At 37.0% G+C, this 22,377-nt stretch overlaps 1 protein-coding gene and 1 pseudogene across 2 annotated transcripts in view; both read left to right on the top strand.

Moving 5' to 3' along the window:
• Positions 1–22,377, top strand: part of XPR1 (xenotropic and polytropic retrovirus receptor 1) — a 234,089-nt gene that overhangs the window by 77,142 nt on the left and 134,570 nt on the right. Inside the window, exon 3 of one of the 2 annotated variants that reach the window (XM_048224959.2) lies at positions 6,759–6,789. The exons of the other annotated variant lie outside the window; for it this stretch is intronic. Within the exon in view, the coding sequence (XP_048080916.1) occupies positions 6,759–6,789 (31 nt within the window). The remainder of the gene's footprint in view (positions 1–6,758; positions 6,790–22,377) is intronic. 2 annotated transcript variants of the gene reach the window in all.
• On the top strand, positions 6,799–20,768 carry LOC130544194 (cullin-4A-like; annotated as a pseudogene).

Here is a 22,377-nt window from a genome sequence, read left to right as displayed (position 1 = left end):
TATAAAGTAACATTTATAAATCAATGGGTTAGAGCAATCTGAGGTATGAGTTTATGTGTGGGATATGAAAATGAATATAATTTAACATCATTAGACCAGTGATTAATGTGTTCCTTTGGACCAATAGCATCAGTATCACTTAGGTACTTGTTAGATTTGTAAATTTGTGGGGGTGCCTGGGTAGCTCAGTCAGTTGAGTGTCAGAATCTTGGTTTCTGCTCAGGTCATGATCTCAGGGTCTAAGACTAGAGCCTATCATAGGGATTCTGCTCTGCAGGGAGTCTGCCGGAGATTCTTTCCCTCTGCCCTTCCCCCTGCTTACGCCTGTGTGCTCTCTTTCAAAATAAATAAATAAATCTTAGATCTGTAAATTTTTGGACCTCACCTCAGACCTACTTAATCAAGGGATGGGCCTAGTCAACTGTGTTTTAACAAACTCTTCAAGGGATTCTAAAGTTTAAAAACCACAGACTTAGAAGGTTATTGTCTCTTTTTGTACCAGCCAGTAAATTTCAGGAGTTATGTCCTTAATAGAGTGCTTAATCAGTTACAGTATCCAAATGAGAATGTTTAATTGGTAGACTTTATCAGAGAGTAAAATCAGAGCATGTGGTGGTTAGATGTCATTAGAATTTACAAGGACATTCTTCCATTCTGTGCTGACACTAGAGAAAATCCAGGTTATAAGATTTCAGTATGTAGATAACTTTATCTTCCCATTTTTCCTTTTTGGTACTATTTGTTGACATTTATTCATCAAGCCTGAGAGTGTTAAGTTTGACGGATTGGAACTGACAGTAGGCTTAGGTAGTTGTTAGTAATTGGTTTGCAGTGCCACTTGGGACAGTATCAAAATAGGTCTCTGAGAGAGGTAAGGAAAGAAGTTGTGCCTGTCTTGCATTTGAGCAGGGATTGGAAGTGTCGTTTTGCCACTGGGTCATAGTCTGAAAGTCATTGTCCCAATGTAGGTAAAATATGTCTTTCTAAGACACACAGTATTAGAGTTTAGATTTTTGTTATATACAGTGAGCATTTAAACAGAAATGTGTAAAGGAGAGAGTTAGACCTTAAATTAAAATGTTACTTTAAATTAATTTATACATTCAGTTATACATTTTAATTTTATTTAGAACTCTCATTTTAAAAGGACTAAATGAAACTGAAGAAATTAGTTAGTTGACAAATCGGCCTATGGTATAAAATGACTGAGGTATAATGTAACCTAGTTGAACAAAAATGTAATTGTACTTTGTTTTTAACTGATAAGTTAATTTATGGTTGTTAACCTGTGATTTGACTATTCTTTTGAAAAATCCTAAGAAAGTTAAATGCTTGATAGAGTTCAGACTGTTTTTCAACCTGACACAGTTGTCTCTCTTGCTTTGCTTTCCTCCTGAAATGATGTTTCCATTTTGGGGATGCGAAGAGCTATGATTATTTATAGACTAGTGCGTTTTGGACAGGTGGTGTGTTTACACAGGTCAGTGGAATTATCAAATGTCCCCCAAGACCTCTAATGTGAATACCTTTCATTTTGTCATCACTCTTCATATTTGAAAGAACAAAATAATTATGTTGGGTAGATGGAGAGCATTCTTTTTAATTTTATATTTTTAATGCAGCAGGTGTCCTCTAATATTAGGAATTTTCCCACAGTTTTGGAATGATAGCATTATTGGTAATTCATACAGCTTTTTCACTGAAAAATTTTAAAGACTTTTTTTTTGGTATCTTCTTAAAGACCATACAAATGATAAATATCTCTCTCCTTTTTTAGTTTCTGCTTTATGTTTGACAGAAGATTTTAGGGAGTCATACCCTTTAAGTACCTAAAGCATTAATAAATTATTGGAGCTTTTATATTATATAATCCCAAAATGATAATAAAGTCATAAAGTAACTGTCGGTAATACTACATAACAAAAACTTTACAACTTAAAAAAACTGAAGTTTAGAATGTACACATGTTTTTCAGCTCTAAAACCATTGCTTTCTTAATTATGTAAGAAACCTAAGAGTCAATATTCCAATTATTACTACGGCCATTGCCACAAAGACAGCAGATTCTTTCAGTCAACCTATATGTGATAGTTATCTTCTCTAGTAAGAAGACAGCTGTCTTCTCTGTCTTACCTACTAAGAGTAGTAGTTAGCTTGCCTTGAGACATTTGGCTGTTTCATGATCTTACATCACATGAGGAACTGCTTTTACTTCCTTGCAGTAGGCAGGAACTACTTTCATTTTATTCTTTTTTAAGACGTCCTGCTTCTTGAGCACCACTCCTATCTGCTTAGAGACTGAATGATATAGTCCCATTCAGAAAGATGTTAATAGTAAAATGGTCTCCTTCTTTCTTCCTCTTACCTGTCTTCAGCTCCTTTTGGAATCTTCTCTTTGTTCTATATCCATTAAGCCCCGGTCATCCAAAGCCATCTTCAGTTTTCTATATTCTTTATTTCACTGAATTTACAACTCTTTGTAGGATCATCCTGATACTTTATGTACTAGGAGTAGTAGCTTGCCTGGAGACATTTGGCTATTTCATGATCTTACATCACATGGTTAAAAACCTTTTTCTATCTGGATATTGTGTGTGACCATTTGTATTCATCAGTCTTTTCTAACAGTTCCTATTTTACCCTTCCTTCTACAAACAAAGATAGAAGAGTGGGTTCTTTCCTGAATACGTTAACACATAGCTTAATAAAAAACCAGAATCATGTGCCAAATCCTGGAGGTGAGAGTTGGTCAAAAGAAATGAATAAGTAAACCATGGTCCTTACAAGGAAGAAGATTCTTAACTATCTAATTCAATGAGATAAATGTTACAAGGAAAAAGCCAAGAGCTGTGAGAGTAAGAAGGTGACATTTGGCCTTGAGAAAGTTTGGGAAGAGATCCTTGAATATCTAAGAGAGTTGACATTTTAGCAGGGTCTTGAAGCAGGGCTAACTTAATCCATCACTGTAAGCACAGTACCTAGGGAACCACAGTTCTCTTAGGAGCCTGCATAAAAGCTTCAATTTTAATATATTTTAAAATCAGAAGAAAAATGAATATAAGACTAATGAATATATTATAACGAACCCAACCTGAACCTGGATTATATTTATCTTTATAATAATGCAGTTGTAAAATATAATTTTCAATATTTTTAAAAATAGAGGTAACAATTTACCAAGGCGAAAGTGAACGAGCCTTGCAAAAGTTATATGCAGCATGGCTTAAAGGGTAAGGGTTTGTGGGTGCTAGGAACTGGGATTGGCAAAATCTTGAGTAAGAAGTTTATAATTAAATCATAGATTCACTTTAAGAAACTTAAACAAATATGGTTTCTCTTACACATGCTGCTGCTAGTTGAAGTACCATGATAGCTAGAGAAATACTACTTAGCTAAAATAAGCACTACTTGAAACGCTAAACCCCAGAAAAAGATGCCATTAATTAGTGAATGAAATAATCATTATGTTGAGAGGCAGTATCTACTTTAATATTTCCTCAATTGTCATCAATTTAATATCAGCCTTTCAAAAAAACTTATAAGATGTATACTTAATTGATAACAGAAATGTTGTTAAAACGTGGTGGTGTGGGAAATACATCTTTGATTCTTAGAAGCACTGTAGTTTTTTGGTTCTACAAACCCATTGCCATACAACTCACATCTTAGCATAGAATAATCCTCCATGGTGAAATAAGGATTGACCGTTTTAGACCTTGATTTTATTCAGCATTATAAATGATAACCTGTGTAGGTTAGTTATTATTTCTGTTTTACAGATGAGAGAAACAGTCAAAGAAAGGTTTGGAGTATCTTTTCCCTGTTCTGACATTTAATAAGAAAGAGGTGGCACCAGGATTTTGAGTTGGGTAATGTTGATTCCAGAGGTTTTGCTCCTAATCAGTACACTTCCAAGTTGCTAAATTCAATTTTGGATTAGTTGAATTTAAGGTGTCTTTGGGACAGCTAATAGATGTTCAGCATGGTGTATAAGTCTAGATCTCAGTAAGTGGTGATATGGGCCAGAGATAAAGATTTTGATGTCTTCCTTAATAGGTGGTAGACTTTCGTTGGAAGAACCAACCCTGAAGATTAGTATCTTGGAAACCATGATGAGGGATAGGGTGTCAAGAACTATGAATGGTCAGTATTGTGAAATGCAGCAGAAGGAGCTCAGAAGATATGGATTGAAAAGGGTCTATTTGTCTTAGCAGCAATAAGAATGTCATTTGTGACTTGCGAAACGACGTATTTAATCAGCACTGCCTCTCTGTATTAGAAGGGAAGCTGAAGTACGAAAATATTAACCTTAGAATGTGACCTTAATTGGAAATTTGTAACTTTTATTTATTTATTTGGTCTTTGCAGATGTAATTAGTTAAGGATCTTGAGGTCCTTGTCTATAATGAGCCAGTGAGGAATGACAGAGATGCAATTTAGTTCTCTTTACTACTCATAAGGGAGATTTGATCTTTAATATGTTTTTAATGTGACTTCATGGAATAATGCCTGTTGAATTGCAAAACCTACTTGAATTCAGAAATACATATTGTCAGACAGAATGTGTCTGTTCTGTATTTCATAGTCCAAGTCTATTTGAAACTGATCAAATAGTGTCTTTTTAAGTGATTTTAAACAGATTTGGGTATTACATTATGTCTCTCTCTAAACATTTAACTTGTTTAGACTTAACAAAAATTGATTTCCAATTAACACCAGATTTCATAAGAGAGAAAATATTAGCTAAATAATTAATTCTATGAGATGATATGTATTCCAAACAAAAACAGGCAACATCTGTTAATTCAGTTACACGAGGACAAGATTGAGCTTAGTCCTTTAAAGTTTTAAATATTGTTCAGAATTTTTATTTCAGACATCTTTTAGGTACATTTAGTGCTAATACTATGTCTTACCAAAACTTGAAGTCTTTGATTTGTATAGTCATTAAGTGTTTTTACTGATTGATCAAAGGGTGAAAGCAGATCAGCTGACATTCTCTTAACTTGAACTCCTTCCTGATGATTTCCTTCATCTATAATATAATGATAATTCATTATATTAATTTTTATTATCTTCACTCTTAATAACTGAGGTACTAGTTTTAAAAATTGACTTATAAATAAGATAGGAATAAATTATGTTCAGAACAGTTTTAGTATGTGTTCCATTTTATTCTAATTATGTGAAATTTTGTAATTCACAGTATAGTAAGATGTTTCAGAGGATTTTGAAGGTCTGCTAGTTTCAGCCCCCATCCATTGCATGAATTCCTTTTACATTATTATTGAGATGGTCTTATAGTCTTCTTTTCATACCTCCAGGGATAGATCATTACCTCTCAAGGTATACAGCGGCCAGTCTTGTGTGACTACCATATACTAGACATGGCATTGAACAAAATATACACTTGCCCTGTCTTCATGGAGTCTGTGACCCAGCAGTGATTTTAAATAAGTAATTAAAAGCATGTAAGCACTGTGAAGAAGAAATACATAGTGCTATAGAGTAATATGACAAGGAAATTTAACATAACCTGGGGGGTTCAGAGAATGTTGTGTTAAGGTATTAATCTTTTAGCTGACATTTGGAGGATAAATGGGTTAGGAAAAAAGGTGGGGCAGTTTTTCAAGTTGAGGAAAGAGCATGTACCAGAATCTAGAGTTAAGCATGGCACGTTCAAGGAACCTAAGACAATTACAGTGAGAGGGCATTCTTCTCATCGCTGTGGGAAACCTAGCATGTCTCTTATATATTGAGGACTAAAGGAACCTTTTAAGGATTTGCAGATTTGGAAGGTCAGCATTAGCAGTGGTGAAATAGTTCCCTTAAGTGACTTTATAAGAATTGGACATCAACAAAGTAGGGACAGGATGTGAAGAACATAAGAACACCTCTCACAAATAACTGGGGTGAGGATGGGGGAGTAGAGACCAAAAGAGATAAGAGATTTTATTCAAGTAAGGGCAACAGGTTGTAAACATTGGAGTTAGCACTAATACACCCAGAGGCTGGTAAGACTGGAGAAATTCAGGTTATATATTACCTAAAATGGCATTTTTAAAAACAAATGGTTAGGCAAAAGTTATTTTCTTCCTTTTTGTTTCATGTCTCTCCTTGCTGGGAAATGTAGTGGTAATAGTGATAATATAAATTGATATGGTTATTTGATTGCTTGACATTTTATTTTTTTAAGGTTTTTTTTTTTTTTTTTTAATTTATTTGTCAGAGAGAGAGAGTGTGTGCAAGCGGGGGGAGCAGCAGGCAGAGGGAGAAGCAGGCTCCCCAATGAGCAAGGAGCCCGATGCGGGGCTCCATCCCAGGACCCTGGGATCATGACCTGAGCCGAAGGCAGACACTTAACCGACTGAGCCACCCAGGAGTCCCTGCTTGACATTTTAAATTTTATTTTTTAAGTTAACATACAGTAAGGTTTACTTTTTTGGGGTGTACAGTTCTATGAATTTTAGCATATGTAAAGTCTGTGTAGTCACCACCACAATGAAGGTACAGAGTAGTTCTGTCATCCCCAAATCCTTGAGCTGTCCCTGTGCAGTCACACTTTCCCCCTACACATAACCCCCTATAGTTTTGTCTTTTTAGAGTGTCGTATAAGTAGTAGAATAATATGTATGTAACATTTGGCTTCTTTTGTACTGTGTAAGTCCTTTGTGATTCATGCAAGTTGTTCCTTGTATCAATAATCCATTCCTTTTATTACAGGCTTTTGTGTGAATATAAGTTTTTTATTTCTCTAGATACTCAGAAGTGGGATTGCTTGGTCATTTGGTAAGTCAATGTTTAACTTTATAAGAAACTGCCAAAGTGTTTTCCAGAGTGGCTGTTTCATTTTGCATTCCCGTTGGCAACATATGAGTACCAGTTGTTCTGTATCCTTGTCAACACTTGATACAGTATTTTTTATTTTAGCCATTCTAATATGTGTGTAAATGGTATCTCATTGTAGTTCTATTTTTTAGAGTCTTTCTTATAATTTACATAACATAAAATTACTCATTTAAAGTGTACAATTTGGATGTTTTTAGTATATTCAGAGTAGTGCAAGCATCACCACAGTCTTAAATTTAGAACATTTTCATCACTGTGGTTTTCTTTTGCATTTCTCTAGTGGCTAATGGTGTTCAGTGTCTTTTCACTTGCCATCTCTGTTTTGTAGTCTTTTTGTCCATTTTTTATTTGTGTTGTCTGTATTTTTCCTGTTGAGCGTTGAAAGTTCCTTATGTATTCTGGATGCAAGTACTTTGTTGATTATATGTACTGTAAATATTTTCTCCCAGTCTGTAGCTTGTCTTTTCATTTTTTATTTTATTTTTCTTAAAGATTTTATTTATTTGTGAGAGAGAAAGAGAGTGAGCAAGTGAGAGAGAGAGCATGAGCAGGGTGAGGGGCCGAGGGAGACAGAGAAACAGACTCCCTTCTGAGCAGGGAGCCCAATGTGGGGCTCAATCCCAGGACTCTGGGATGATGACCTGAGCTGAAGGCAGACACTTAATCGGCTGAGCCACCCAGATGCCCCATCTTTTCATTCTTTTAACAGTGTCTTTTGCACAGCAAAAGTTTTTAATTTCGATGAGGTTCCATTTTTCAGTTTTATCATTTTGGTATCATCCCTAAGATCTCTTTGCCTAACCTCTGGTCACAAAGATTTTCTCCTTTATTCTCTTCTAAAAGTTTTACAGTTTTACATTTAGTTCGGTCATCTCATTTGAGCTAATTTTTATAGAAGGTGTGAGGTTTACGCCAGTTCATTTTCTTACATATGGTTGCTCACTTGTTCCAATATGATTTGCTGGGAAGATGCTCCTTTCTGCTTGAATTGCCTTCTGCACCTTTGTCAAGAATTAATTTGCCAGATTTTGGAGGGTCTATTTCTGGACTCTGTTCTTTTTCATTGTTCTCTGTTTCTGTCCATCCTTTTGCCAGTACTGTAGTATGAACATTTTCTTGGTTATGTCTTACAATCAGATACTGCGATTTCTCTGACTTTCTTGTTGTTCTTCAGAAATTTAATGGTTTATCTAGTTCTTTTGCCTTTCAATATGAATTTTAGACTCAGTTTATCTATTTATACCAAAAAAAATCCTCCTGGCATATTGATTGGAAGTATGTTAAATCCCGTGGATCAGTTTAGAGAGAGTTGACTTCTTTACTGTTTAGTCTTCTCCATGACCTGTGGTAAGTCTCTCCATTTAAGTCGTCTTTTATATATTTCATCAATGGTTTATAGTTTCCAAGGTACAGATCCTATGCATATTTTGTTATATTTGTACTTGATTGTTTCCTTTTGTTAAAGCTATTGTAAATGGTGTTGTGTGTGTTTTTTTAAAGATTTGTTTCTTTATTTTAGAGAGAGTGAGAAAGAGCATGAGGAGGGGGAGGGGCAGAGGGAGAAGGAGAGAGAAAATCTCAAGCAGACTCCCTGGTGAGCATGGAGCCTGACATGAAGCTCAGTCTCATGACCCCGAGATCATGATCCCAGCTGAAATCAAGAGTCCAACACAACCTACTTAGCCACCCACATGCCTGTGGTGTTGGTTTTAAAATTTAATTTGCCAGCTGTTCATCGCTGATGTATACAGATATGATTGTTGTTTTTTTTTTAATGTGTTGACCTTCTATCCTGTGACTGAAAACTCACTTATGAGTTTTAGGGGTTCTTGGTAGATTCCTTGGGGTTGTCTACATAAACAGTTATATTATCTGAGAACAGGGGCAGTTTTATGTCTTCCTTTCCAATCTGTATGCCTTCTCTTCCTTTTTCTTAAATTATTGCACTGACCAACACTTCCAGTATGATGTTGTATAGGTGTGGTGAGAGTGACTGTCCTTTTTCCTTATTCCCATCTTAGTCTTCACCATTTAGTATATTAGCTGATGTTTTACCCCCAGAGATGCCTTTTTATCAGATTGTGGAAATTTCCTTCTATTCCTAGTTTGCTAAATGTTTTTACTGTTGAAGGATATGGAATTTTATCAGATGCTTTTTCTGCATCAAATGATATTATCACGTGGTTTATATTTTTATACCATTCATAGGATGGACTACGTTGCTTGATTTTCAAATATTGAGCTATTTTTACATTCCTGGGATCTACCCCACTTAGTCGTGGTGTATTATTGTTTCTGTATATTGCTGGATTAAATTATCTAATAGTTTGTTGAGGATTTTAAAAATTTCTATCCAAGAAGGATATTGGTCTGTAGTTATCTTCACCTGTGCCATCTTTGTCTAGTTCTGGTATCAGGTAAACATCATTACCCTAAAATGAGTTGGGAAGTATTGTCTTCTGTTTTTTGGAAGATATCTGATAGTTTGGTATTCTTCATTAAATATTTTTATAGAATCCATCATTGAAATCATCTGGGTCTAGAGATTTTGTTTTTGGAAAATTGTTTTTGTGATTATCTAATTTCTTTAGCGGTTGTAAGACTCCTTAGGTTATCTATTTCATCTCGTGTAAATTTTGGCATTTTGTGGTTTTCTAGGAATTGGTCCATTTCATCTAAGGTGTTGAGTTTATGTGCATAGAATTGTTTGCACTATTTCTCTATTATTTTTTTAATGTCTGGGGTCTGTAGTTAAATCCCCTATTACATATTAAATGTTGGTAATTTGTGTCTTCTTTTTTCTCTGTTAGTTTTGCTTGACTTTTTTTTAAATCAATTTTTTAATTTATAAAGATAAGCTAGCTTTTGATTTCACTGATTATTGAGTTTTTTTGTTTTTAATTTGAGCAATTTCTGTTGTTTTCTTTTTTCCGTTATTTTGATTGCCTTGAATTTATTTTATTTATTTTTTTAGTTTCTTAATGTGGAAGTTTAGATTATTGATTTGAGACCTTTTCTTCTTTTCCCATATAAGTATTTTATACCATAAATTTCCCTCTAGACACTCCTTTGGTGCATTTCTCAAATTTTGGTATGTTGTAGTCTCATTTTCATTCAGTTCAAAATATTTTTATTTTCCTTGATTCCTTTTACACCTATGGGTTATCTAGAAGTAAGTGTGATTTCCATGTGTTTGGAGATTTTGTTGCTGTCTTTTTATTATTAATTTCTAAATCTTTTATGGCTTAAAGGAACATGCTTTATATAATTTCAATTCTTTTAAATTTGCTAAAGCTTATTTAACGACACAGGATAGGGTCTATCTTGGTGAATGTTCCATGTGTACATTTTCAAAAGAATAAAATGATGTTGTTAGGTGGAGTGTTCTTTAAATGCCAGATCCAGTTGGTTGATGCTATTGTTCAGTTCCTCTTTGTTCTTGTTAATATTCTGTCTGCTCTCTTTACTGATTACTGAAGGAGATATGTTGAAGCCTCCAACTGTAATTATGGATTTGTCTATTTCTCCTTTTAGTTTTGTAAATTTTGGCTTCATATATTTTGAAACTCTCATTGTTAGATACATACATATTAGGAAGTTAGGAATTCTTGATGAATTGGCTTGTTTCATTATGTGATGAATTTCATACCTGGTAATTTTCTTGGGTCTGAAGTCTACTTTGATATTAATTAGCCACTTAATATTTCTTTTAATTAGTGTTTGTGTGGTATGTATTTTTCTGTCCTTTTACTTTAAAACTACTTATATCATTATGTGTAAGGTGGGTTTCTTGTAGACATAGAAATAGTTGGATAGGGAGGAAAAAAGATGGCGGAGGAGTAGGGGACCCCTTTTTCAGCTGGTCCCCTGAGTCGAGCTGGATATGTACCAGACCATCCTGAAAACCCACGGGATCAGCCTGAAACGCAGAGGATACATCTGGATCTCTACAAACGAATATCTCCAGCACTGAATATTGAGGTACGAAGTGGGGAGCCGTGAATCCGCGCACAGATATCGGAAGATAAACGGAAGGGGGAGGGAGCCGCTGCGCTTGGGCACCGGGAAACAGTAGCCACCTGCACTGGGGAGTGGCTGGACTCGCAGACTGGCACCCACGAGAAAGCAGACTGAGACCGTGAGCCCGGGAACGCATGTGACCAGACTGAAAACCAGGGCGCCGGAGTGCTCACTGGAACCGGACTGATACCGGGAGCTCGGGAGCGCGTGCGACCAGACTGAAAACCGGCACTCCAGAGCACGCACGAACCACACTGAAACAGGGAGCTCAGGAGCGTGCATGGGACTGGGGGCGGCTGGCGGTGTTAGAAGCACAAAGGACAGAGACGTGCCGGCCCTGGAAGTGAGGGCTGGGAGAGGGGCTGTGGGGCGCACAACCCATGACACTGCAGGGTTTTTGGCAGCACCGACAGAAACAGAGTTAAAGGGGCCAAGAGAGCTCAGTGGAAAGCAGACTGCGATCTCTCTGTTCTGAGACAGAGGCTAGGATACAGCCACTGCTGCTCTGACTCTCAGAAGAGACACAGAAAACCGCCAGGGAAAGCCACCACAGAACAAAAGCCCAGAAATACCAGCTCACAATGTGCCCATCCCCACCCCCCTTCGCAGGGGACAGGGCGACTCTACCTAAACAGGGTTGCTTGAATATCAGCGCGGCAGGCCCCTCCCCCAGAAGGCAGGCTGAAAAATCAAGAAGCCCACATCCCTAAGGTCCCTATAAAACAAGTGCACACTGCCTGGGTCCTGGTCAATAATTTGGGCTCTGGGCAGCCCTGCAACCTCTCCTCATCAGAATGACAAGGAGGAGAAATCCCCCCCAGCAAAGAAAAGATAATGAGTCTGTGGCCTCTGCCACAGAACTGATGGATATGGATATAACCAAATTGTCAGAAATGGAGTTCAGAGTAACAATGGTCAAGATGATGTGTAGACTTGAAAAAAAATATTAACGAAAATATTAACGAGAATATAGAATCTCTAAGGGTGGAAATGAGAGCGAATCTGGCAGAAATTAAAAATGCTGTGAATCAAATGCAGTCAAAACTAGATGCTCTGATGGCCAAGGTAAGTGAGGCAGAAGAACAAATTAGTGAATTGGAGGATGGGATGGTAGAAGAGAAAGTTAAAACAGAAACTTGGCTCAAAAAAATCCAATCTCAAGAATGTAGATTACTGGAGATTACTGACTCAATGAAACATTCCAGTGTCAGAATCATCAGCATCCCCGAGGGGGTGGAGAAAGAGAGAGGTCTAGAAGAGATATTTGAACAAATTGTAGCTGAAAACTTCCCTAATCTGACAAAGGAAACAAGCATTCGTGTCCAAAAGGCAGAGAGGACCCCTCCCAAGGTCGACCACGGCAGACCTACACCACATCACGTCATAGTGCAATATGCAAATATTAGATCCAAGGATACAGTATTGAAAGCGGCCAGGGCAAAAAGATTTCTCACATACAGAGGAAAAAATACCAGATTAACGTCAGACCTGTCTACAGAGACATGGCAGGCTAGGAAGGGGTGGCAGCATATTTTCAAAGCTCTATCCCAGAAAAACATGCAGCCAAGGATCCTTTATCCAGCAAGGCTGTCATTCAGAATTGATGGAGAGATAAGGGTCTTCCAGGATAGGCAGAAACTGACCGAATTCGTAACCACGAAACCAGCACTACAGGAGATATTAAGGGGGGTTCTATAAAAGTAAAAAGGCCCCAAGAGTGATACAGAACAGAAATTTATAATCTGTAGAAACAAAGACCTCACAGGCAACGTGACATCATTAAAATCATATCTCTCAATAATCACTCTCAATGTGAATGGCCTAAATGCTCCCATAAAACGCCACAGGATTGCAGATTGGATAAAAAGACATGACCCATCCATTTGCTGTCTACAAGAGACTCATCTTGAACCTAAAGGTACATCCAGACTGAAAGTGAAGGGATGGAGAACCATTTTTCATGCCAATGGACCTCAAAAGAAAGCTGAGGTAGCAATTCTCATATCAGACGGATTAGATTTTAAACTAAAGACTGTAGTTAGAGATACAGAAGGACACTATATTATTCTTAAAGGATGTATCCAACAAGTGGATATGACAATTATAAATATCTATGCCCCCAACAGGGGAGTAGCAAGATACAGAAAGCAACTCTTAACCAGAATAAAGAGACATATAGATAAAAATACGTTAATAGTAGGGGACCTCAACACTCCGCTATCAGCAATAGACAGATCACCTAAGCAGAAAATCAACCAAGAAACAAGAGCGTTGATTGACATACTAGACCAGATGGACCTCATAGATATATATAGAACACTATACCCCAGAACAACAGAATACTCATTCTTTTCAAATGCACATGGAATGTTCTCCAGAATAGACCATATACTGGGTCACAAAACAGGCCTCAACCGATACCAAAAGACTGAAATTATTCCCTGCATATTCTCAGAACACAATGCTTTGAAATTGGAACTCAATCACAAGGAAAAATTTGGAAGAAACGCAAACACTTGGAAACTAAGAACCATCCTGCTCAAGAATGATTGGATAAACCAGGAGATTAAAAATCAATTTAAACAATTTATGGAGATCAACGAGAATGAAAACACAATGGTCCAAAACCTGTGGGACCTGCAAAGGCAGTCCTAAGGGGAAAATACATAGCCATCCAAGCCTCACTCAAAAGATAGAAAAATCTAAAATGCAGTTTTTGTATTCTCACCTCAAGAAGCTGGAGCTGGAACAGAAGAACAGGCCTAACCCTCGCACGAGAAAGCAGTTGATCAAGATTAGAGCAGAGATCAATGAATTAGAAACCAGGAGCACAGTGGAGCAGATCAAGAGAACTAGAAGCTGGTTCTTTGAAAGAATAAATAAGATCGATAACCTACTGGCAAGACTTATTCAAAAGAATAGAGAAAGGACCCAAATTAATAAAATTATGAATAAAAAGGGAGAGGTCACAACCAACACCAATGAAAGGAAGGATCATTAGAAACTTTTACCAACAGCTTTATGCCAATAAATTAAACAACCTGGAAGAAATGGATGCCTTCCTGGAAACCTATAAACTACCAAGACTGAAACAGGAAGAAATTGATTTTTTAAACAGACCAATTAATTATGAAGAGATTGAAGCAGTTATCAAAAACCTCCCGAAAAACAAGAGGCCAGGGCCTGATGGATTCCCCCGGGGAATTCTACCAAACATTCAAAGAAGAAATAATACCCATTCTCCTGAAGCTGTTTCAAAAAATAGAAACAGAAGGAAAACTACCAAACTCATTCTATGAGGCCAGTATTACCTTGATCCCCAAACCAGGCAAAGACCCCATCAAAAAGGAGAATTACAGACTGATATCCCTGCTGAATATGGACGCCAAAATTCTCAACAAGATCCTAGCTAATAGGATCCAACAGTACATTAAAAGGATTATTCTTCATGACCAAGTGGGATTCATCCCCGGTATGCAAGGGTGGTTCAACATTCGCTAGTCGATCAGTGTGATAGATCATATCAACAAGAAAAGAGTCAAGAACCATATGAGCCTCTCAATAGATACAGAAAAAGCATTTGACAAAATACAGCATCCTTTCCTGATTAAAACCCTTCAGAGTGTAGGGATGGAGGGTACATTCCTCAGTTTCATAAAAACCATCTATGAAAAGCCTACAGCAAATATCATTCTCAATGGGGAAAAGTTGGAAGCCTTCTCTTAAGATCAGGAACACCACAAGGTTGCCCACTCTTGCCATTATTATTCAACATAGTACTAGAAGTCCTTGCAACAGCAATCAGACAACAAAAAGGGGTAAAAGGTATCCAAATCGGCAAAGAAGTCAGACTGTCTTCGCAGATGACATGATATACTCTATATGGAAAACCCAAAAGAATACACCCCCGAACTACTAGAAGTTATAGAACAATTCAGTAATATGTCAGGATACAAAATCAATGCTCAGAAATCAGTTGCATTTCTATACATGGTTTGTTGTGCCTGGGGGCACCTGGGTGGCAGAGTCAGTGAAGCCTGTGACTCTTGGTTGCCGCACAGTTATGATCTCGGGGTCACAAGATTGAGTCCCACCTCAGGCTCCCTGCTTAGGGCAGAGTCTGCTTGGGATTCTCTCTCCCTGTCCCCCGTCCCTCCTTACATGCAGACACGTTTGTGTGCACGTTCTCTCTCTCTCAAATAATATCTTCAAAAAAAATTATTATATCCATTGCCTGTTATTGTTAGTAACACAAACATTGAGGAACTATTCTAAACTACAGGCTTACCTCATTTTATTGCACTTTGCTTTATTGAACTTCACAGATACTGCATTCTTTAAAAATTGAAGGTTTGTGGCAGCCCCGCATTAAGCAAGTTTATTGGCACTATTTTTTCCAACAGCATTTGCTCACTTCATATCTTAGTGTCACATTTTGATAATTCTTATGATATTTCAAGCTTTGTCATTATTATTTGAATTGCTTCAATTTCACGATAAAACTTTAATGGATGAGGAGTTACTTCCTACGGATGAGCAAAGACGGTGGTTTCTTGAGAGGGAATCTACTCCTGGTGAAGATCATTGAAATGACAACAAAAGATTTAGAATATTACATAAACATAGTTGATTAAATAGTGGTAGAGTTTGGGATGATTGACTCCAATTTTGAAAGACGTTCTTCTGCAGGTAAAATGCTGTCAAATAGCATCACGTGCTACAGAGAAATCATTTGTGAAAGGACGAGTTAATCAGTATGGCAAACTTCATTAGTTTTGTTGTTGATTTGTTTTGGTTTTTTTTTTTAAAGATTTTATTTATTTATTTGAGAGAGAGAGACAGAGAGAACATGAGCAGGGGGAGGGGCAGAGGCAGAGGTAGAAGCAGACTCACTGCTGAGCAGGGAGCCAGATGCGGGACTCTATCCCAGGACCTGGAGATCATGACCTGAGCTGAAGGCAGATGCTTAACTGACTGAGCCACCCAGGTGCCCAGGCAAACTTCACTGTTGTCTTATTTTAAGAATTGCCCAAGCTGTTGGGCAGCAGTAGTTGGGCAGCCACTCAGGGTGGGTCAGGGCGGTCTCCTGCTGCTTCCTGGCCTTAACCATGGCTGACAAGATCCCCAGGAAGGCCAACCGCTCAGTGCTTGCTGGGCACACCCACGGCATCAGCACGTCCGTGTCCCTCAGAGTGGCCGCCATCACCTCCAAACCTGGGGGTAGCAGTGCCTCCAAGAAATTAGTGATCAAGAATTTCTGAGACAGGCCTGACTTTCCTGATAACTACATTCAGGACATCTGGAGAAGCTTCTTGAGGCAGTGAAAGCCATACATACAAGTAGTATCTCCATCAGATAGAACCTCAAAAAACTACCAAGCTGTTGAAAATCTGTTCTTACAAAGTTTCCTCAACACTCTACAAACAGCTGTGCCAGGTCTGTGAAGATCATGTCCAAGCACAGATCTTTCAGTTTAGAGAAGACTCACCAGATAATGTTTTATTTTTAAAGAAGATTAACACATGCTGGCAAGATCATTGCATACAAATGATCATGATCAGAAGTATTTTCCTGTTTTTGCTTTGCACTTATGTACTTCAGAATTCCATGCTTCCTTCTATCTGGGATATGGGATTAGAACTTTTTAGAAACCATATCATTAGTGATAAAATGGTTCATAGTAAAAGTAGTATTGATGTAATTCTGCTATTAACTGAACAAGAATGAAGCAGTGAAGCAGTGGATAGAAGTTTATTGAAAAGTCTACTGAGTGTGCTCTCTGACCTTCAGGTATATAAAGATTCATTTGAACTGAAATTTTTGGAAGAAACTACTTGTTTATATGCTGCAGAAGGCCAGAATATGTTAACCATGTAAATAAGCGTTAGAGGAAGAGGGAGACTGAGTAATCACATATTCAGACCACAGCATACAGAAACCACTGATTGCTTTTGTGGAGAAACACGTATTAGGAGAACATTGAACAGCAATTCTGTAGAAAGGGCTTGACCATCTCCTTGATGAGAACAGTGTGCTGAGCTCACTCAGATATACCAGCTGTTCAGCCATGTGACACCTGGGCAGCAAATTCTGCTGCATCACTGGAGCGACTACATCAAGACTTCTGGGACAACAGGTGTTATCAGTCCTGAAAAAGGCAAAACTGTGGTACAGGACCTGCTAGATGTTAAGGATCATGTGGACCATGTGAGAGAAGTGTGCTTTCAGAGGAACAAGAAGTTCATCAACTTGATGAAGGAATCCTTTGAAACATTTATCAACAAGAGGCCAAATAAGCCCGCAGAATTGATAGCAAAGCATGTTGATTCAAAATCAAGAGCAAGTAATAAAGAAGCAACAGACGAAGAGCTGGAGACAAGGTTATGATAATATTCGGGTTCATTCACAGTAAAGATTTCTTTGAAGGCTTTTATAATTGGCAAAACGACAACTCATTGGAGAAAGCACCTCGGTGGATGCTGAAAAATCTATGTTGTCAAAACTAAAGCATCAATGTGGTGCTGCTTTCACCAGCAAGCTGGAAGGCATGTTCAAGGACATGGAGCTCTCCAAGGACATCATGGTTCATTTCAAGCAGTATATGCAGAATCAAAATGACCCAGGCTCTATAGACCTAACAGTGAATAGACTTATGATGGGATACTGGCCAACATATACACCTATGGAAGTGCATTTAACTCTAGAAATGGTTAGACTTCAGGAAGTATTTAAGACATTTTATCTCAGAAAGCACAGGGATAGAAAACTTCAGTGACAAACTACATTGGGGAATGTTGTTTAAAAAGCAAGTTTAAGGAAGGAAAGGAGTTCCAGGTGTTCATCTTCCAGGTACTGGTGCTTCTCATGTTCAGTGAAGGGGGTAGGTTCAGTTTTGAAGAAATAAAAATGGCCATGAGAATAGAGGACAGTGGACTTCAAAGAACATTACAGTCTCTGGCCTGTGGCAAAGCACGAGTTCTGGTTAAAAGCCCCAAAAGGAAGGAGATGGAAGATCGGGGCACATTCATGTTCAGCGGGGAAATCAAATACAAGTTGTTTCAAATAGCAGCCAGATCCAGATGAAGGAAACCGTTGAAGAACAAGTCAGCACCACTGATAGTGTTTCAGGAAAGACAGTATCAGATTGACCCTGCTATTGTTAGAATAATGAAGATGAGAAAGACTCTTTGTCATAATCTTCTAGTTTCTGAATTGTATAATCAGTGAAATTTCCAGTAAAGCCTAGAGATTTTAAAAAGAATTGAATTACTTATTGACAGACTATATGGAGAGAGATAATCACCACTACATGGCCTGATGTGTTGGCCAACTGCTTTCTCTCAGTGAGACACTAGAATGTATCTTCAGAGCAATGAAGCATTTCTGTGCTATCTCCAAGACTTCTGAGATTGAGCCAGATGAAGACTTTTGGAATAGAAAGCAAAGAGATGATTTTTCTTGGATCACCCTTCACAAAGCTTAAGGGTTTGCAAATGGCATATGTGTCTTTCCCTCCAGTTCTCCCTCTTAACCCTTTTCGCTGTTTGAATTGTTTTTGTTGCTTTGTGCAGAATGACTTTGAGATTGGACAAGAAGATATTGGTTAAAAGAGGTTCCTTTGTAAGATGTTGCTCTTGTGGCAGAAAGTTGAAAGTTTGGTTTGGTGTCTGTGTGTGCTCATGAATGCATAGTTAAAAAGACCCTCTATGCTGCGTTCATGGGCTGCAGAGATGACTGGTGTACTCCTAAAGGCAGGATCTCTTAGTTGATGGGCACTTAGTTTTAGAAACAAGAACCCTTTGTTGGCGGGCATTAGGAAGAAACAATGTCAAAAGCTGGCTAATTAATTATGAAATGTAAATATTGGCATCTGTTTGTTTCCTTTATGTTCCATACATTTTAAACTCTGATGACTGACTTTTTAGAGTAAGATTTCTCAGTGTGCCAAGACAACACCGGGTCAGGTGTGCTTGCTGCGGTGAACCCATGACCATCTTTGTTCTTCTTCCGCTGAGTTGTTTGTAGATTTTCTGTTTAGGAGTTTGGGAGATAGTATGTTTGTGTTTACTCTTCTAAGATTGAGTCTAGCAGCCCCTGTTTTTTGCTTGGGGTAACTGCTGTTTGATTTTTTTTCACTGCAGTATTTGTAGGATTGGTTTGTTTTTACAGTCATGCGTTGTTCTTTGTTCTGTAACCACTGTGAAAAGTTTTATAGGAGTCTTAAAGTCTTGAAAATGTGAAGAAGTTATTTTGTTAAAAGATTAAAAGGATTTTGTTGGACTTGGTTTCATGTTTTGTGTATATATAGGTGCCATAACTAACAAATATGCTTTTCTAGTAACATTTAAGAGTGCTCTGTATATTACATAATAGTGCGCTTCATTTTGATTAAAAGCTACCATAGGAATTTTGATCATGGTATAAATGTTTAAAACAATATTTTCTGGAATATACCAAGTTTATATAATTTGATTTTGTGCTAAATTATTAAAAAGTTTCTCCCTTTTAGAAACATTTTATGGGTTTCCATGTGAAAATCCTCACCATTTAAGTATTGTCATTATTTATCTATTTGTAAATATTCATTTGTGAGTTCTATAATATGTGGTCTATAAGAGACCGAACAGATTTTTACTTCTTAAATTTTATGTTCGTTGTCTCTAGAGATTGTTAATATTATAATTTAATGTAAACTTACTCTGAATAAAATTAGTTTAATTGGCCTTAAAAAAAAGAATAAAAGAATTGCCTGAGCCACCCCAACCTTCCACAACTACCACCCTGATCAGTCAGCAGCCATTAACACTAAAGTAAGACCTTCCACCAGCAAAAAACTTGCTGAAAGTTCATTTTTTAGCATATGAAGTATTTTAATTACGATGTGTACATTGGTTTTTTTTAAGGCATAACGCTGTTGCACATTTAATAGACTACAGTACAGTGTAAACATAATTTGTATTTGCACTGGGAAACCAAAACATTAATTTGACTTGCATTTTGCAATATTAATTTTATTGCAGTGGTCTGGAACTGAACCCTCAATATCTCCAAGGTGTGCATGTATTATCTAATTCAGCAAAGAGGTTGCTTATATCACTGATGAATAAGTGAGGTTATGTCATATGTCATTGTTGTTTCACTTTCGTTTTATTCTTTAATGTAAGTGAAAACATCAGATAACATTAAGATTGGAATTACATTTGTTTATCCATTGCAACCCTAAGTTGGCTTCTCAGGAGTTTGGCAAAATCATCAGAGCATTCTGTGAGAATTAGTTGGCTCTAAGAATTTATAATAAAGAATATTATCTTATTATAATTTTTAAATTGTGTCCTACAGCCTTCAAAATTTATAATAAACACACATTTCATACACACACACACACACACACACACACACACCAGAGGGCTGATTATTAAACATTTATCAGCACACCACTGTGTCTAGCACAGAACAGGCATTCATTAAATGCTGCTTTCTTCTCTCTTTTATTCCCCTTTGGCCTTTTCAAACAGAATCAAAATATCTGCCATACTTTGTGTAATCAGGGTTGGTGAAAATAAAAATAGCACTGGCTTTACCTTCAAGTCTGTTACATTCTTCACTATTAACACTTCCACCAGTATTAAAACATATCTTAGTTAGAAGGACAAATGAAGATTTGAGGGAGTATGGTTTTCTTTTGAGTTCTGTTGCTGGGGAGCTTTAGGTAAAAATACCAGTACTCAATTATATTTCAAAAAGGGACATTAGCAGCATAAAGAATATAATGTTTATTGAATATTGAAAAACAACTGTGAATCATAGTGCTTGTCAACATTTTCTTGGAAATGTTTTCCCAAGAGTAATTTAAATTTTTGCTTTTATTTTGAAACTTTTTGTTCTTTTTCTCCCTTCTGTCCCCCTTCCGGTTTAATAAGGAAATGATTTTATTTAAAAAAAAAACCAAAAACCATTTTACACTGGTTACAATCACAGGCTGATTTTCTTTCACTCTAAAGGTAAATTATAGATTCTTTGACAACCTCATATTTTCTGTCATTATGATGATTTTTCTTCCCATTTTTAGTCTGGAGTAAAACATTTTTTAAAGCTGTTTGACAGGTGTTTTTTTTTTCTTACACATTAAGAATATATTGTAGGGGTCATATAGTTAGTCTTCTCACTTCCCCTGCCTTCATCTATTTTAAATAGAAGAAAAGCAGCTGTACTTCTGTAGTGCATAGCTGATTGCTTTCCAGCTCCCAAAGGAGACAAACTAATTACTAAACATAGAGAAGATGAAACATTGAGATACCTTTCTGTGTGGATTTAATAGTTACTAATCAGGGAAAAGTAGGCCTTTACACGTTTTAATCCTATTACTTCCAGAAGAATAACATAGAGTAATAATGTTTCCTCCTCACGTATATTTGCAAATATATACAGGAAGGATTGAATTATGTTGGCATCTTTGTAGAAAACTAAGTGACCATACATATGTGGGTCCCTTTCTGAGCGCTCTGTTGTATTCCACAGGGTTTATCCTTCTGCCAGTGTAACACTTGTCTTCATTACTATAGCTTCATAGTAAGGCTTGAAATTGGACAGTATAAATCTTCCAGCTTTTTTCTTCATTCTCAAAATTGTTTGGCTATTCTAGGTTTACTGCATTTCCAAATAAATCTTAAAATCTTGTCAAGTTTTGTTAAAAAAACAAAAATGCCTGCTGGGATTTTGATTGGGATTGCATTGAATCTGTAGATCATTTTGGTAAGAATTGACATATTAACAATGTTTAACGTAGTAATCCATGAACATGATGTATTTCTCCACTTATTTAAGTCTTGTTTACTTTGTCTTTGCAACGTTTTTAGTTTTCTTTTTTTTTTTTTTAAGATTTTATTTATTTATTTGACAGAGATAGAGACAGCCAACGAGAGAGGGAACACAAGCAGGGGGAGTGGGAGAGGAAGAAGCAGGCTCCCAGCGGAAGAGCCCGACGCGGGGCTTGATCCCAGAACGTCGGGATCACGCCCTGAGCCGAAGGCAGACGCTCAACGACTGAGCCACCCAGGCGCCCCCGTTTTTAGTTTTCTAAGTAGTTTTAGTTCTCCACACTTTTTTTCCTCCACATTTTTATGTACAGATTTTGCCCAGTCTATCCCTAAGTATTTCATGTTTTTGATGTTATCATAGATGATAATATTTTTAAATTTTATTTTCTAACCGTTTGTTGATAGAGTGTAGAAACACAATTGAATTTCCTCGTTAAGTTCACTTATTCTAGTAGCATGTTTATAGATTTCTGAGGATATGGTACATACACATTATGTTGTGTGAACAAAAACAGTATTAATTTTTTTCATTTCTGATCCACATGCCTGTATTTTTTATAATTGTTACCCTGAAAGCTACAGGGCATTCCTTATTCATTTATGTAATTTTTGTCTAATCATTAGTAACTTCCTTAATTTGAGATCATAATGACCAAATTTTCTTGCTATTAGTAAATGGAGGAACTCTTTG

Source organism: Ursus arctos, unplaced genomic scaffold (assembly GCF_023065955.2).
Source record: "Ursus arctos isolate Adak ecotype North America unplaced genomic scaffold, UrsArc2.0 scaffold_2, whole genome shotgun sequence".
Taxonomy (NCBI): Eukaryota; Metazoa; Chordata; class Mammalia; order Carnivora; family Ursidae; genus Ursus; species Ursus arctos.
The sequence above is the reverse complement of the archived record's forward strand: the minus strand, read 5'-3'. Positions and strand labels throughout refer to the sequence as shown.